This window comes from Thamnophis elegans, chromosome 7 (genome assembly GCF_009769535.1).
Source record: "Thamnophis elegans isolate rThaEle1 chromosome 7, rThaEle1.pri, whole genome shotgun sequence".
In the NCBI taxonomy this organism is placed as follows: domain Eukaryota; kingdom Metazoa; phylum Chordata; class Lepidosauria; order Squamata; family Colubridae; genus Thamnophis; species Thamnophis elegans.
The window spans coordinates 15071101-15085802 of NC_045547.1; the positions used below are offsets into that span (position 1 = coordinate 15071101).

Below are 14702 nucleotides of genomic sequence, written 5' to 3' on the forward strand. Positions count from 1 at the left end.
ATAGACACTTCACGGTAGACATTATATTGTAAAGCGATCAGTTCTTACTATGCATACTAACTTGAAAATCCTAGGTTAATGCAGAATTTTGCTGTGATAGTCAAAACCTTCACTAAAGGGTGACAAACACAGTAAACTTAGCAAAGTAATACATGGTGCTTGAAGGAGGCCAAAATCTTACACACTCAACTCCAAAGAAAAATGTTTGATTTTTAAAACTGGAAAGAAGTTTAAAGGGGGAAAAAAGGAAAGGAAATGAAGAAACGAAAAAGAAAGGGGTAGCCGGGCAGACAGAAAGCAAGGAAGGTATTATATATCTGCATATCTTAAGAACCACTCAAATGAGAGATATAAACGAGGCTGGAAAAAATGGATTGATTATATACAAAATAAATACGGGACTAAGAAATTCCAGATAGCTTATGCTTAAGATCAGGAATGATTTAAATTGTTTAGTTTAGCAAGGAGGAGCTAAGTTCAATGTAAAGATGTTATCAATTTCTTATTCTTTTTTCCAATATATTTTAGACTGTGTTTGTTAAAAATCTATACCGTATACAGGTTCTGGGAAGTCGGGGGGGGATAGGTTGTGGGGGGCTGGGGGGGAGGGTGGGGGGGAGGGATATATATCAGGTTTGACAAGATGTGTTAGATTTTAATGTAATTGGACCCCACATGTATACTGTTTTTTTCCCCTTATATTTTCATTACTATTATTATTACTATTTTTTTCTTTAAAACTAGGACATGTTAAGCATATTGACATGTAGCGGAAATACACCAAGGAGAGGAGGAGTGGGAAATAGAAGGGAGAAGAAAGATGGGAAGAGAAGGATAGGAGAGAGGGTAAGGGGGGAAGACGAGAAGGATAAGGAGGAGTGGATTGTAGAGAGAGGAGCAGTAGAAAGGGAGGGGAAGTAGAGTAGAAAAGGAAGATGGAGGGAAGATAGAAAGTTGGAGGGGGGTAGAAGAATGAGGTGTATGGAGAGCAGAAGAGCTATAATGGATCTCTATTTTTCTGGGCATTGTTGACAAGAGGAACTGATGTAATTATTATTTAATAGTATAGGAAATGGGCTATGTATAGTATACATGTGAGTGTGTGTTATGAAAATGAAAATGGAAATAAAAAATATTCTCTAAAAAAAAAAAAAGCAAGGAAGGTAACTGATCGGTCAATCAGAGTTTTTCTATCAACACCAAGAAGTTGAAGGGAGGAGTTAAAACTCCAAACAAAAAGTTCCAGCTAAAGGTTAAACCACATTTACCTCCTAATTGAAATAGGGTTCCTAACAAAGATTTTTTAAAAAAAAATTCTGAAAAATAAATGGAGAGAGGGAATTAATCATAAATTATCCTTCTTTCTCCTGCCATGGAACAGAAATAGAAAAGAGTAAGAGAATATCTCATGAAGTTCTCATGCCTTCTTCAAAATCTGCTCCAGAGTGAAACAGGGAAAAACGAACCTAGAAGGATTATCATCCATAAATGTACAAATACAGATATCAAATTCTATTAAGAAGGAAGTAATGACTTATATTCTTCATTAAGTCCCAATATTTTCAATACAGTTAGAGGTAGGCTGTAGGTTCATATTTCTCCCATGCTACCTGCATATGTTGGGTGGCTGGAAAGCCTGGAGCACTGTCCTGTCATGTGTTTGGCTTGCCCTGTTCATGAAAAGTTCAAAACTTGTCAGATGCCTTCTGAACTTTCTTTCTTTCCTGTTCTATGTGACATTTTAACCACTGGTCCCCAGGAACTGTAAAAAAACAGCTAAAAACACCCCAGTTGCATTATCCAGAGCTAAAGAAGTCAGTTTTTGCTTCTCTCTAGCCCAGGGGTCAGCAACCTGCGACTGGAGCTGCATGTGGCTCTTTCATCCCTCTGCTGTGGTTCCCTGTCACCCACTGGTAAAAAGACAAAGGACGCCATGCTAGGAGGAGACTCTATAGTGGGGGAACCGGACTTCCGGTTGGCTCCAGAATTGAATGGGGGGCTTCTGGTTAGGACCTTTGTGGCTCTGAGTGTTTAAGGTTGCCGACTCCTGCTCCAGCCAGCCAAACCAATCTTTTTTGTGATAGATACCTCCATAAGCAAGAGAAAGGAAATCACCATTTTCCCTTGCTTGTACATCTGAAGAAATGGTAAAGCTTAAAGGAGATGCTCCTTAAGAAGAGAGAAGACTGCTTAAGGGGGAGACTGAATGAACCTTTATTTCAAACACATGTTTAACTCCACATTACATTTGCCCTTCGGTTACAACATATTAACACCAATAATTCAGTTTGGGTGATACTGTTTTCAAATCTGGGTGACTCATTATATTCAATTTACATAACAGGATTACTTACTTAGCTCTCATTGAGTTCTAGTTGATATCTATCCAGCCTCAACTTCATTACTGGTAAGTGCTTAAGGCACTATATTTCAGAAGGCTTCACGTTCAAAATTCATGAATCCTCATATCTGCTAACTATGAAATGTTCAATGTTTTCTGTTCTATTTTCTTAGTTGGGGCTAATACGTTTGAACATGGTCACCTCAATGCTTTCAACAGCAGTAGTTCCAGACTGCAAAGGTCTTTGATAATCCCTAATCAATCTAAATCCTTAGTTCTGTAACATTAAGGTCAATGAATATATTCCATGTCTCTGAATAAGATATATAAAACAAATCATAGCCAATGACTGACTATGCAAAAGTGACTCGGTGAGCATAGATAAATGATCTAGCAGTTTCTCAAATGATCAAGTTTTATAAAACCTGGAGAATCCACAGCATTCACTATGAAAAGATCTGTCAGTAAACATGGTTTATTTTGATTAGTATTCACTCACCTGGGGTAGATTTATACCATTATCTTTTGCCACATCAGAGATATAAGTACCTCACCTCCCAAAGACCTATTAGATCCCACAGACTAGGCCTCCTCCGAATTCCATCTGCCGGCCAATGTTGGTTGGCAACTCCCCGGGGGAGGGCCTTCTCTGTGGCTGCCCCGGCCCTCTGGAACGATCTCCCCATTGAGATCTGGACCCTTACCACCCTGTCGGCCTTCCGCAAAGCAACTAAGACCTGGCTGTTCCGGCAGGCCTGGGGCTGTTGAACTATCCAGCCCCCTCCGAGGTTATGACTTTTGTTGTATTTTAAATTCCTGTTTTCTATTTTTATTTTTGTACCCCCTCCCCTTCTGATTGTTAGCTGCCCTGAGTCTTCTGGGAATAGGGCGGCATACAAGCCAAATAAATCAAATCAAATCAATTAATCAAGTAGGATCAACAATACATTAATCTAATTAATTAAATAAATAAATTGGAAACAAAGGAAACAACTACACAAAAGAGGAAAATCATCTTTCTTTGGATGTGCATTTACGTTTGAGGTCATGGAAGGCTGTTGCCAAACTGGCAAATGATGCTGTAGCCCTCATTGGTTCTTACTTATTTACAGCAGTTTAAAAACATTGTCAACAGTATCATTTTTAAATAAAAATTTAAAACATCCTTAAAATTTTCCACAATGCTAAATGCAGTAAAAGAATTCCTGTAAACACATACATGTTCTTCTCAGAAAAAGCAGAAATTTTTCCTTCCACTCTGTTGGGAATGAGATATTTTGGCGGAAAGATTTTAAGTTTAAGTTTAAGTTTTAAGATATGAAAGAGTTGGGACTATAACCAAGAAAGCATGGTACTTGCAGAGATATCATTGCCTCACATTAGCCTCCCTCACCTCGTACTTCATTCCTATGACTCTGGGAGTGACCGGGCAGGCTAATTAATGTGCACATTTGTTCTCTTTCCTCTGTATTTTGTGCCCCAACCTCTCCATTTTCTAAGCAACATGTCTTCAGTGTACAAGATCTTGATCAGTTACCCAGAGCCAATTGTGACCCAGCTAATCAATCAACTGGAATGTCCAAGGATGATGCCTCTAATCTGTATTTGTACTGTATATACAAAATAATTTTAAGAAGAGCTTCCCAACTCTTACCTTTGCAATCATGGTATTGAAATTACTTGCCTCCAAAAACATATCTGCTTATTTGAATGTCTAATCGCACCTGACATTGAAAGTACCTACTGTGATTCTGGCTCGGCCTACAATTTGCTCCAAATTGTAAATTTTAAATTGTTTGCTCTACAATTTAAAAACCTGGTTCACTAAACATGGATTTGTTTGTCATTAGCTGCCCAGCATTTTACCCCACCATCCTCAAAAAGCACCAGTCCTTACTGATCATAGCTGAGTTACAATAATCATTGTCATATTGCATTCAGAAGCTGAATAAAACCAGCAGAGCATAGGATATACAGAATAGAATTATCCTGAAGTATTCATCAGATGAAATGTCTCCAGGTGCTTAAATGACCTTGATCATCTTCAATGCAATTCTGAAGATGCCAACAAAATATGGATCGTAAATGAAGATCTCCACTTTTGAACACAAGAGCATGACGTTGCAAAAGCAACAGAAACAGACACATGCACCAAAAGACTGCACAGCTACTACAACAGAGAAACACACACGTATACAGAGAGGATCAACACAGAGGACATTGGAACGTTACCATGAGTTTCTGTGGAGTGACTAAACCAAGCAAACCTTCCTTTCTTCTTATCGGCTGGAGTGTTTCCTTTCACAGACAAGACGGTCAAGTACCAGGAACAAGACATCAACAGAGAACATGCAGCCAGGGACAATCAAAAGAAAAAGAAATAAGGAACTCAGCTTACATATAGGACTATCTTTCACGGTGGGAATTAAAGACACAAAATGAAAACAAAGGCATATGGAAAATAAAACATTATAACAGAGGGCACAGTCCGTATCTCACAACATCTCCTTCCACCTGGACGGCGGAAACTCCAGAAATACCAGGCTATTAAAATGAAGTCACAGATGCTGACATGTAGAATTGCAAAATTCAACAGAGCAAGCTCCTTTAGTCTAACCCAACAGCATACTTTCTTACACTAATTTAGGATGTTACCTACCAGAAGCATATTTTATTTTTTTACAGCAATGACAATGCAATGACTTCTCTCGGCCTACCATAAATTGACTGTATTATGCAGATGACGGCAACTTAGAGATGCAGAAAACTAACTCTCTGTGTCATCTACTCCAGATCTGGTGGACCCCAGCCCCACACAGCCCTGTAACTGTGGACTGTCTCTTAGAGCTTCTTAGTCCTTGCCACAGAGCCATTTTTTTTCTGTTAGTACCACAACCACATTATCCAAAAGAGGGCAATGTATTTATTCTCCCTGCTCTCTTTTATAGCAATCCTGAAGACAAGCTTGAGAAGGTGTTTGTTTGTTTGTTTGTTTGTTTGTTTGTTCAGTTAGTAACTTCAATGGGATTTGAGGCTGGATCAAAACATTACAGTAATTGGCTTTCCAAGAATGCATTATCTCTAACCATTCATTTTCACAAGGAAATCATTGATAAAAGTTTCCTAAGACAGAAACAGTCTGAGTTCCGGAAATCTAGTCTAGCTAGTCTTTGTAAGTTCAGCTGGAACAAGTAATAGCACAGTGAAAAAAGAGATAGGTTTATTTAGAAGCATTTAGAATCAAATACAGGTAGTCTCTGACTTACAACTATTTGTTTAGAGATCAAAGTTATAACAGCACTGAAAAAAGTGACTTATGACCAGTCCTCGCACTTACCATCTCAGTATCCCTCCATCCAGAGGTGGGTTGCTTCCAGCTCTGCCCACCCGCCTGGACACTTCTGCGCATGCGCATAAGTGTTGCATGCATGTGTGAGCGCATGAGCAAACCAGTAGTAAAAAATTTGGAAAATCACTACTGCCCATATCACATGATCAAATGAGGACATTTTGTTAAAAATATTCATGACTGGGAGAGATATGGGAACAAGGTCAGCCAATGAATAGGCATAGCAACTAAGTCAGCCAATGGGAGCTTAAACAGATCTGAGTCTGCGCAGAGAATTGAAACAGAAACTTACGCAGTCTGCTGCTGTGAGAAGTAAACTAGCAGTCTATCTGGGGTTGTCTGCTGAAATGAAGCTAACTGCTTATGTTTGTCTGTAACTTTCCTGCCTTGTGTTTACTTGGAAGAACCACCCGTTGGTATTGTACATTTATTTATCTATTCTTATGTATATAAAGAAGTTAATGAATCCTGCTGCATCAGTTATCTGTGTGTCCTTCTGGATTTGAATTTATGCAACAAATTCTGACACATTTGGCAAATGGTGTGCATTTATGATGGTTGCAGTGTCCCAGGATCATGTGATTATCATTTGCGACTTCTGACAACCAAGTCAATGAGGGAAGGCAGGTTTGCTTGCCCACCATGTGATTCGCTTAACAACTGCCATGTTTAGCACTGGAAATAGTGGTTCAAATGGTGGTCATAAATTGAGGACTACCTGTAGATGAAATATTTGCTTGTGCATATGGTGTTATTATTTTTATTGATCAGATGTACAATTTCTGATTTTTATGACTCAATAAAAATGGATTAAAAAACATTTTTTGCTTTTATATTGTGAGATGTTGCAAGCACTGGAAGAAATTGAGTACACGTATAAATAAAGAACTGTTCTTACTTGACAATAATATTTCATCATGAAAGGTATTTTAGAGAACAATCCATTGGTGCTCCACAATGCCACTTCTTTTCCAGAAAGTGTAATCAAAATTGGAACACCAATTCCACTGCTCTTTATTGCGTATTGCTAGATTTATATCCTGCCTTTCATTTAGGAATTCAGAGCAAAGCATATAGTGTTCTCCTCTTCTATTTCCCCCCACTACAACCAACTAGGTTGACTTGAGAGAGAATGAACTAATAGTGAATCGCAAAAAATTTCCCCCCTATAACAGAGAATCATGGAAAGTTCAAAACATTCCCCTGCTTTTAAAAGGGCGTGGTGGCTCAGTGGCTAAGATACTGAGCTTGTCGATCAAAAAAGTTGGCAGTTCAGGTCCCTAGCGCCGCGTAATGGTGTGAGCTCCCGTTACTTGTCCCAGCTTCTGCCAACCTAAAAAGTTCGAAAGCACATAAAAAATGCAAGTAGAAAAATAGGAACCACCTTTGGTGGGAAGGTAACAGCTTTCCGTGCACCTTCGGCGTTTAGTCATAGCAATAGCAATAGCAGTTAGACTTATATACCGCTTCATAGGGCTTTCAGCCCTCTCTAAGCGGTTTACAGAGTCAGCATATTGCCCCCAACAACAATCCGGGTCCTCATTTTACCCACCTCGGAAGGATGGAAGGCTGAGTCAACCCTGAGCCGCTGAGATTTGAACAGCCGAACTGCAGAACTGCAGTCAGCTGAAGTAGCCTGCAGTGCTGCATTTAACCACTGCGCCACCTCGGCTCTGTCATGCCAGTCACATGACCACGGAGACATCTTCAGATAGCACTAGCTCTTCGGCTTTGAAACGGAGATGAGCATTGCCCCCTAGAGTCAGGAATGACTAGCACATATGTGCGAGAGGAACCTTTACATTTACTATAGGTGCTTTATTGTTGTGAATTTGATATTTTATATTATGTTAAGTAATTCCTTGATTAGGGTAGTATACAAACTTGAAAATAATTAAATATACCAGGTAGAGAAGTGGCTGTGCCACAGGTGAGGTGACCACTTGCAAAAGGCTTTGAAGCAGCCACAGCAAGCCTTCCGAAGGACATGGCTGTCTCAATGATTTAGGAGCGGGGGCTTCCTTAGCACCAATATACTTTTTGAAGTGGAAAACCTCTTAGAATGTTCTGTACAGCCGAATGTTTTGCACCTTGGAGTAAAGAGGTTGAACAAGTATTCTTCTAATGAAATGGCTTTCCTCATGTTTTTCAGGAGCGTAATTTTGGCTTCTGTGCCACTTTAGATAGCTGGATAAACAGCATCGAATTATATTTTATAATATAATAGGTATGTTTAATGCTTTGAGAGTAATTGCTTTTTGAAATTTGTAAGTACGTCTGGAGGCATTTATAGAGCTGGAGAATTGCTAATATTATTATCTTAGTTTAGGTCTTGTGTGTGCAAGTGTTATACAAGCATGCCTCAAACATCTGTTAAATTAAGTTTTAACTTTAACTATCTCTAGCTATTCCTCGACTAACTTATATTTAATTTAATTTGGACACATTCTTAGAGCAGATTTTTGTGTTTTATTGACTGAATAAAAATGAGTAATGCTACAGCATAATTCTGCAACCCACATTTTGCCTACTTATTTGAAATCAAATACAAACTTCAACACTCTTCACACCTGCTGCTCCTGAACACACCTGTTCACTCCTCCTTTCTGCTTATTTGGAATGTTCTTCTCCCAAGCTTTTCCCAAGTTCTCTCAAAGAAAAGGGAAGTATCTTTATATAACCTTACTTCCCTTTCTCTGCTCTTTATATCTTCTCATGCTATCTGCAAAACTTCTCTGTTTGACCAGATATAGAATAGAATAGAATAGAATAACAGAGTTGGAAGGGACCTTGGAGTTCTTCTAGTCCAATTTCCTGCCTAGGCAGGAAACCCTACACCACTTCAGACAAATGGTTATCCAACATCTTAAAAAATTCTAGTGTTGGAGCATTCACAACTTCTGGAGGCCAGTTGTTCCACTGATTCATTGTTCTAACTGTCAGGAAATTTCTCCTAAACTGCTTCTCTCCTTAATTAGTTTCCACCCATTGCTTCTTGTTGGTCACTGGTCTTCGTGGAGACCTTAAGACAGGGAAAGAGTGACATCAATACTTCTTTTTCTGGGAGAAAAAGCCATTAAGTAGCTATTAAGAAGCATGCAGAAACAGCTGTACTAGTTTGCTTACAACAGCTATACTAGCTATTACAACTGTAATAACAGCTAAACTGGTTATTGCAACAATTTTACTTGAATAAAATGAATTTTTTAAATCCACAATCCAGACCTCCCCAAGAAGGGGAGCAGTCATTTTTGAGATTTTTTTAGTGTTTGAATATTTTGAATAATCAGATTCTTTAAGCCAAGGCTGTCAAACTCCCAGCCTGCGGGCCAGATGTGTCATGCACTGGCCACGCTCATGCTCGGTTTAGCGAAGGGGGGGGGAAGTCTCGCTAGGTCACGTAATGCTGCTGTGACACCCCTGCTTTAGGTAGTAGCTTATTCCTCTTTATTGTTTAACTGCAGTGATCATTTTCTTATGGATTGTTTCTACGTGATCTTGACTTACAACCAGTTGTTTAATTATAATTTGGAATTATTATACCCTTGAAAAGGGTGCTTTATGGCTTTCATGTTATATCTCCCATGGTTGCATAACCGCATGTAAGGTGCTTGGCAACTGGGTCACATTTATGAATGGTTGCAATGTCTCATGGTCATGATTTGAGATGGTTTTTGCTCATTTCCGGCAAAAGGGAGAACTGACTTACAGCTTACAATATGATTCACAACAACCACATGATTTACCTAATGACTGCCATAAAATCAGGACCACACACATGGATACCTTGATTTATGACTGTCATAACTTACAACCAAAATGTTGATCCCAATTTCAGTTGTAAGTCAAGGAAACTTTCTGTTTCCATTTAGCTAAACTCACTTACCTTCCTTTGGTAGAAATCAATGAAAGGCTAGAAAGCAGTTTTAATTTTTTTTAAAAAAACATTGCTTTCCCTTGGAAAGAAAAAGTGTGGAAAAATTAAGCAAAACGATGACAGCCTGAAGGACCTTCATTACACCACTAATTTTACACAAATTTTTTGGTCCTTCCTTTTTGATAGCTTCAGGAATAAAAAAAAAGTCATCCACATATTTTAGCAGCTATGAAACTATTCATTAAACTGCAACACAAGGAATTGCTAAGATTTTAAGCCTAGCGACTTAAAATCTTCCTTACTCGTTTTCATTTTTTTCTGAGAAATTGGTAAATCTTTGCTCTGTTTCATCCCAGCACAGATTAATAATAGCTGTAGGATTTAGAATTGAATGAGCATAGATATGACTGTAGCCTTCTTTGTTTGAAAAACAAAATAACTTCTCTACAGATTATGGTACAAACATTGTGAATGTCGCCAATGTTACCAGCAATTCCATCACTACTTCAACCATTATCCCTCTATTGCTCAGTGAGGTTACGGCTACCTAATGCCTGTTATTAAATGCATAGCTAATATTTTTGCAGTTACATTCTGAATTTCTATCATCTTGTGAGAGAAAGAAAAATAGACAACATTGCATTCGAACCCTTCTCCCATTGTTTTTTTTTAATTAAAAAAAAACAGGTAATAAATTCTAGAGGATATAACATGATTTGTGTTCAAGGAATAAATATCCATATTCGTCAACATTCTAGTTTCTTTTCTGTGCTATTTTTTCTTTTTACAATTGAATTCTGTGGCTGCAGAAAATTATTTATTTAAGAAAACAGAGTAATAAATATTTACCTTAAATATGCCTTACCTTAAATACTTATCTTATTTAGTAAAACAAGGCTTCCTAAATAATCTAATAGCATTTATTTATCCATTAGACTGAGTGTGGGAAACTGAAATGAGAGGGATTTTCAAACAAATTTGATATACCGTATGGCTTCCATCACAAAAGAAATAGATTATTCTAAGAATACAGGCAGTCCTCGATTTAGGACTGGAAAATTCATTGTTAAGTAATGTGGTCATTATGTGAAGGACCCTATCACCACTCCCAATTTTATGACCTTTTTTTGCTGTGGTCAGTAAGTGAATCACTGTGATTGTTAAGCGATACATCACACGATTGCATTTTGTGGCCATCCCTGCTGGCTTTTTTCTTGACTCTGCTTGTTAGGATCTTGATATCTGGGAAGTCAGAAATGGTGATCACACGATCCCAGAACACTGCAACCATCATAAATGTGAATTAGTTGCTAAGCTTCTGGACCATGAACATGTGACTGCTATGGTGATAAATAAATGTGAAGACCGGTCTTAAGTCACTTTTTCCAGTGCCATCATAACTTGGAATAAATGCTTAAACAAATGTTTGTGAGACAAGGACTGCCTGTACTTGGAAAGGTGCTTTTGTCAGGCCTGTAGCCATATTCCTTTTGGATCTTTGGCCTCCCAAACTTTCTATTATTTCACTATGCCATTTCTATTGTGGGAAAATGGGAGGGGGGGGTGGTACGGAGTTAAATGTAGCCAAAATAAAATTCCTTTCTAGAAAGCCAAGGTCATCCTTTGTCTCTACACCTCTGCAGCTGAGCGGAACTGGATGGGTGGAACTGCCAGCATGGCAGTGGAAAATTGGACCATGTGATGGACTTGTGGGGGAAAGATCTTGAACTTTTAACTGGGTGGGGAAAACCGGGAAGCTTTCAGATTCGGGTTTTCCCAGATGTGCCAACATGGCTCTCTTAATAAATTGGAATTTTGAGCAATACTTTGCCCTGGACTCTGATTTAATTTTGGATGCTATTTGGAATCCTGACATTAACCCAAATCTTTTATATCTTCATAAAACTGAAAAGCATAGTGGCCTTAATGACTATTAAGCCATGGTAAGCCATGGCGGCGCAGGGGTTAGAGTGAAGTCCTGCAGGCTACTTCTGTTGATCACTGGCTACCAGCAGTCTGGCAGATCGAATCTCACCAGACTCAAGGTTGATTCAGCCATCCAGCTCCAGAGGCCGATAAAATGAGGACTCAGATTGTTGGGGGCAATAGACTGACTCTGTAAACCACTTAGAGAGGGCTGTAAAAGCACTATGAAGCGGTATATAAGTCTAAGTGCTAATGCTATATTACAGAACTGGGCTTATTTCCTCTTTTTAATTGAATATTTTGCATGTATTTTGAAGTAGAGATAATGCATTCTAGCAACTAAATCAAACTTGAGATTTCCTTGTACAAGCCTTTCCTGTATGAACAAATTGTAAATCTTCCCATTCATTAAATGTTCACAAATGAATTTGAACTCAGTTGCCTGAAAGGAAAGCCAAAATCATCAACCAATCAACGTCCCACTCCCTGGGACGTTAGGTCCCCTCCTGTTTGTAGTTCACACAGTGTGCAGTTGTTCAGCTGATTGAAAAAAACCTGTAGTTGTGAGAAAAACATTACTAGCTGCAAAGCCACTTTTTCTCCTCTTTGACTTAATTACTGTCATGTTGTATGCATTATTTCTAATAACATTAGAATAGTCATTGTTTATATAGCTGAGAAATTTCTACTCTAGAAGTATTGCTTTAAAATGTATCTTGTCTTTTTATGTACACTGAGAGCATATGCACCAAAGACAAATTCCATGTGTGTCCAATCGTGACCCGTCAAAACCGCGCTCGACTAAACCGCGCCCGATTAAACCGCGTCACTGACGTCATCAACAGGGCGACAACAGCCAGCACGGAGAAAGAAGGGCGCTTTAAATAGTGCTTTGAAAGCAAGCCGATTCAACTTAAGGTAAGGGTTAGCTTTAGGGTTAGCTTTAGGGTTAGGTTTAGGGTTAGGTTAAGGGTTAGGGTTAGGTTTAGGTTTAGGGTTAGGTTAAGGGTTAGGGTTAGGGTTAGGTTTAGGGCTAGGTTAAGGGTTAGGTTTAGGGTTAGGTTTAGGGTTAGGTTTAGGATTAGGTTTAGGGGGATTAGGTTTAGGTTTAGGTGTTAATTTTAGGTTTAGGGTTTACAGCATGCTTCTGTCTCTGTGCTGTTGTTGCCCTGTTGATGACGTCAGCGACGCGGTTTAGTCGGACGCGGTTTAGTCGAGCACGGTTTTGTGGTGGAACCGTGTCCAATCACACTTGGCCAATAAAGAATTCTATTCTATTCTATTCTACTCTGATTAATTCCTAAAGGCTATTGTCATAATGTCATACTATTGCTATATTACACCAATGACTATATGACAATGATTAATCTCATCATTCCCAAATTTATCCTCACAACTATTGCTTTGAAGATCTAGTCTTTAAAATGTCCTGTGCTGGTTAATGACCACAATAAAAGAACCTAACCCAACCTAACTTCTTATTATATAGTAAAGATAAACTTACACAATCCATACTTAGCACACATCGAAAATGTTTACATCAAACAACTCATGTTACTCTATAAATGTTTCCAAAGCTCAGGGCCAGACAACAGAAGGAACTCTGAAATACAGTGCAACAAGGGAGCATGGATGGAAGCAAAACAGCCACTCTTTGACTTGGACATGGTGAAGCAATACCGCAAAAGTTATCAATGGAGGAATCGCAGCTCTCAAAATGCAAGTCATCAATACCCAAGCAAGAAGACAAAACTGTGAAACGTTCCGAAAGGAGTAGCTTTTGGACTCATCTAAATGTGCCATGCAAGTACCCTCTGAACTTCTGCCAAAAAGTAGATCACCATACAGATAGAAAGACAAGGCAGCAATGTTTGTTGCCGTTTGAAGCACATTCTTCTAAGCATTGCATGGCTAAGGAAGGACCATGTCTAATCATTTTTTTTCCTAATCATCTCCAGCAGCATCATGCAGAAAAGCAGAATACGAATTAAAAATACGTTAGCTTCTGGCAACCAAAGAATATCTTTTATTTTGATACCGAAACAGGTCAGATAACCGATTGTGTCTCCTCCCCGCCCCACCAACAGACATATACCGGCTAATTCTTGATGTACTATAAACTTGATAGAGTACAAAATACCTTGAGAAAATCTGCAATGATTCATCTTGATGCTGATTGGAACAGTGACATAATTCAAAGCAATATTACCTTTATTAGGCAATAGTTGGGATGTCAAACCTGCGATGACATGTTGTTGCCATGTGACGTATCACAAATTTTCTCCCCTTCGCTAAACCAGGGGTGGACATGGTCAGCAAGTGAGGCATCTGGCCTGCAGGCCGCAGGTTTGACACCCCTGCACCATAGCAAACCAAGGTTCATGATATGGAGCTGATATTTCTCTAATAACGTGATTTCCCAAATCATACCGATGATATTTTGATTCTGATCCCAGAGGTGTTATTCTCATGATGCAAATAGTATGTTAGGTACCTATTTTAAGTTCACAGGGCCATTCTGGTATTGCATTTACTTTACAGATAGTATTGCTTTTATATTTGGCTTGAAGCATTTTGGCAAAAGGATGTTTCAGAAATGTTACAAACACCAGCATAAAATTGAGTCAGCTTGAAGTATTTGAGATAATTATTTCAAAGGGAAAAGGATGAATTGCAGTTCAGTAAACCTAGGGAACCCAAAGCAATTTTGAACCACATCTCTTGGGAATCCTCTAATAAAAAGTATGTTCCAGTTTTCCTTTGTAACACACAATGCCAAGCAAAGACATGATCTTTTGGAATCAATAGTAATTATATTGACTTCTTCATCTTCCCCATCCTATTTTTATAGAGCATTATTTGATTTAGAAGGAAAACAACAAATTTCAGCTCATGCGGTTTCTCAAAATGCTGAGCGCTTTCAGAAGTCATCTCTGGCTAGGAGCAAAAAAGGAAAACAGGAGAAAGTTTCTTACTGTTTCGGGGCTTCTCTTCATCCATGCCTTCGTCTTCATTTTCTGGATCTATATCTTCTGCCTGAGTTATCCAGTCTAGATATCCCTTTAGGTCCTCCTCCAGTTGTTGTTTCTCTCTTAGCTTCTGAAAGTCACCCCGAGCTTTTGCTTTTTCTCTCTCTTTAGAAAACTCCCTGGTGAGAAGGAGGGGATTAAATTAAAAGAACAGAAGAGAGAGAAATAGAAAGAAAAAAG

At 38.7% G+C, this 14702-nt stretch overlaps 1 protein-coding gene across 2 annotated transcripts in view; it reads right to left on the reverse strand.

Moving 5' to 3' along the window:
- Positions 1-14702, reverse strand: part of CACNA1C (calcium voltage-gated channel subunit alpha1 C) — a 483479-nt gene that overhangs the window by 148507 nt on the left and 320270 nt on the right. For both annotated transcript variants that reach the window (XM_032220855.1, XM_032220856.1), the window contains exon 8: positions 14469-14641. In XM_032220855.1, coding sequence (XP_032076746.1) covers positions 14469-14641 — 173 coding nt within the window. The remainder of the gene's footprint in view (positions 1-14468; positions 14642-14702) is intronic.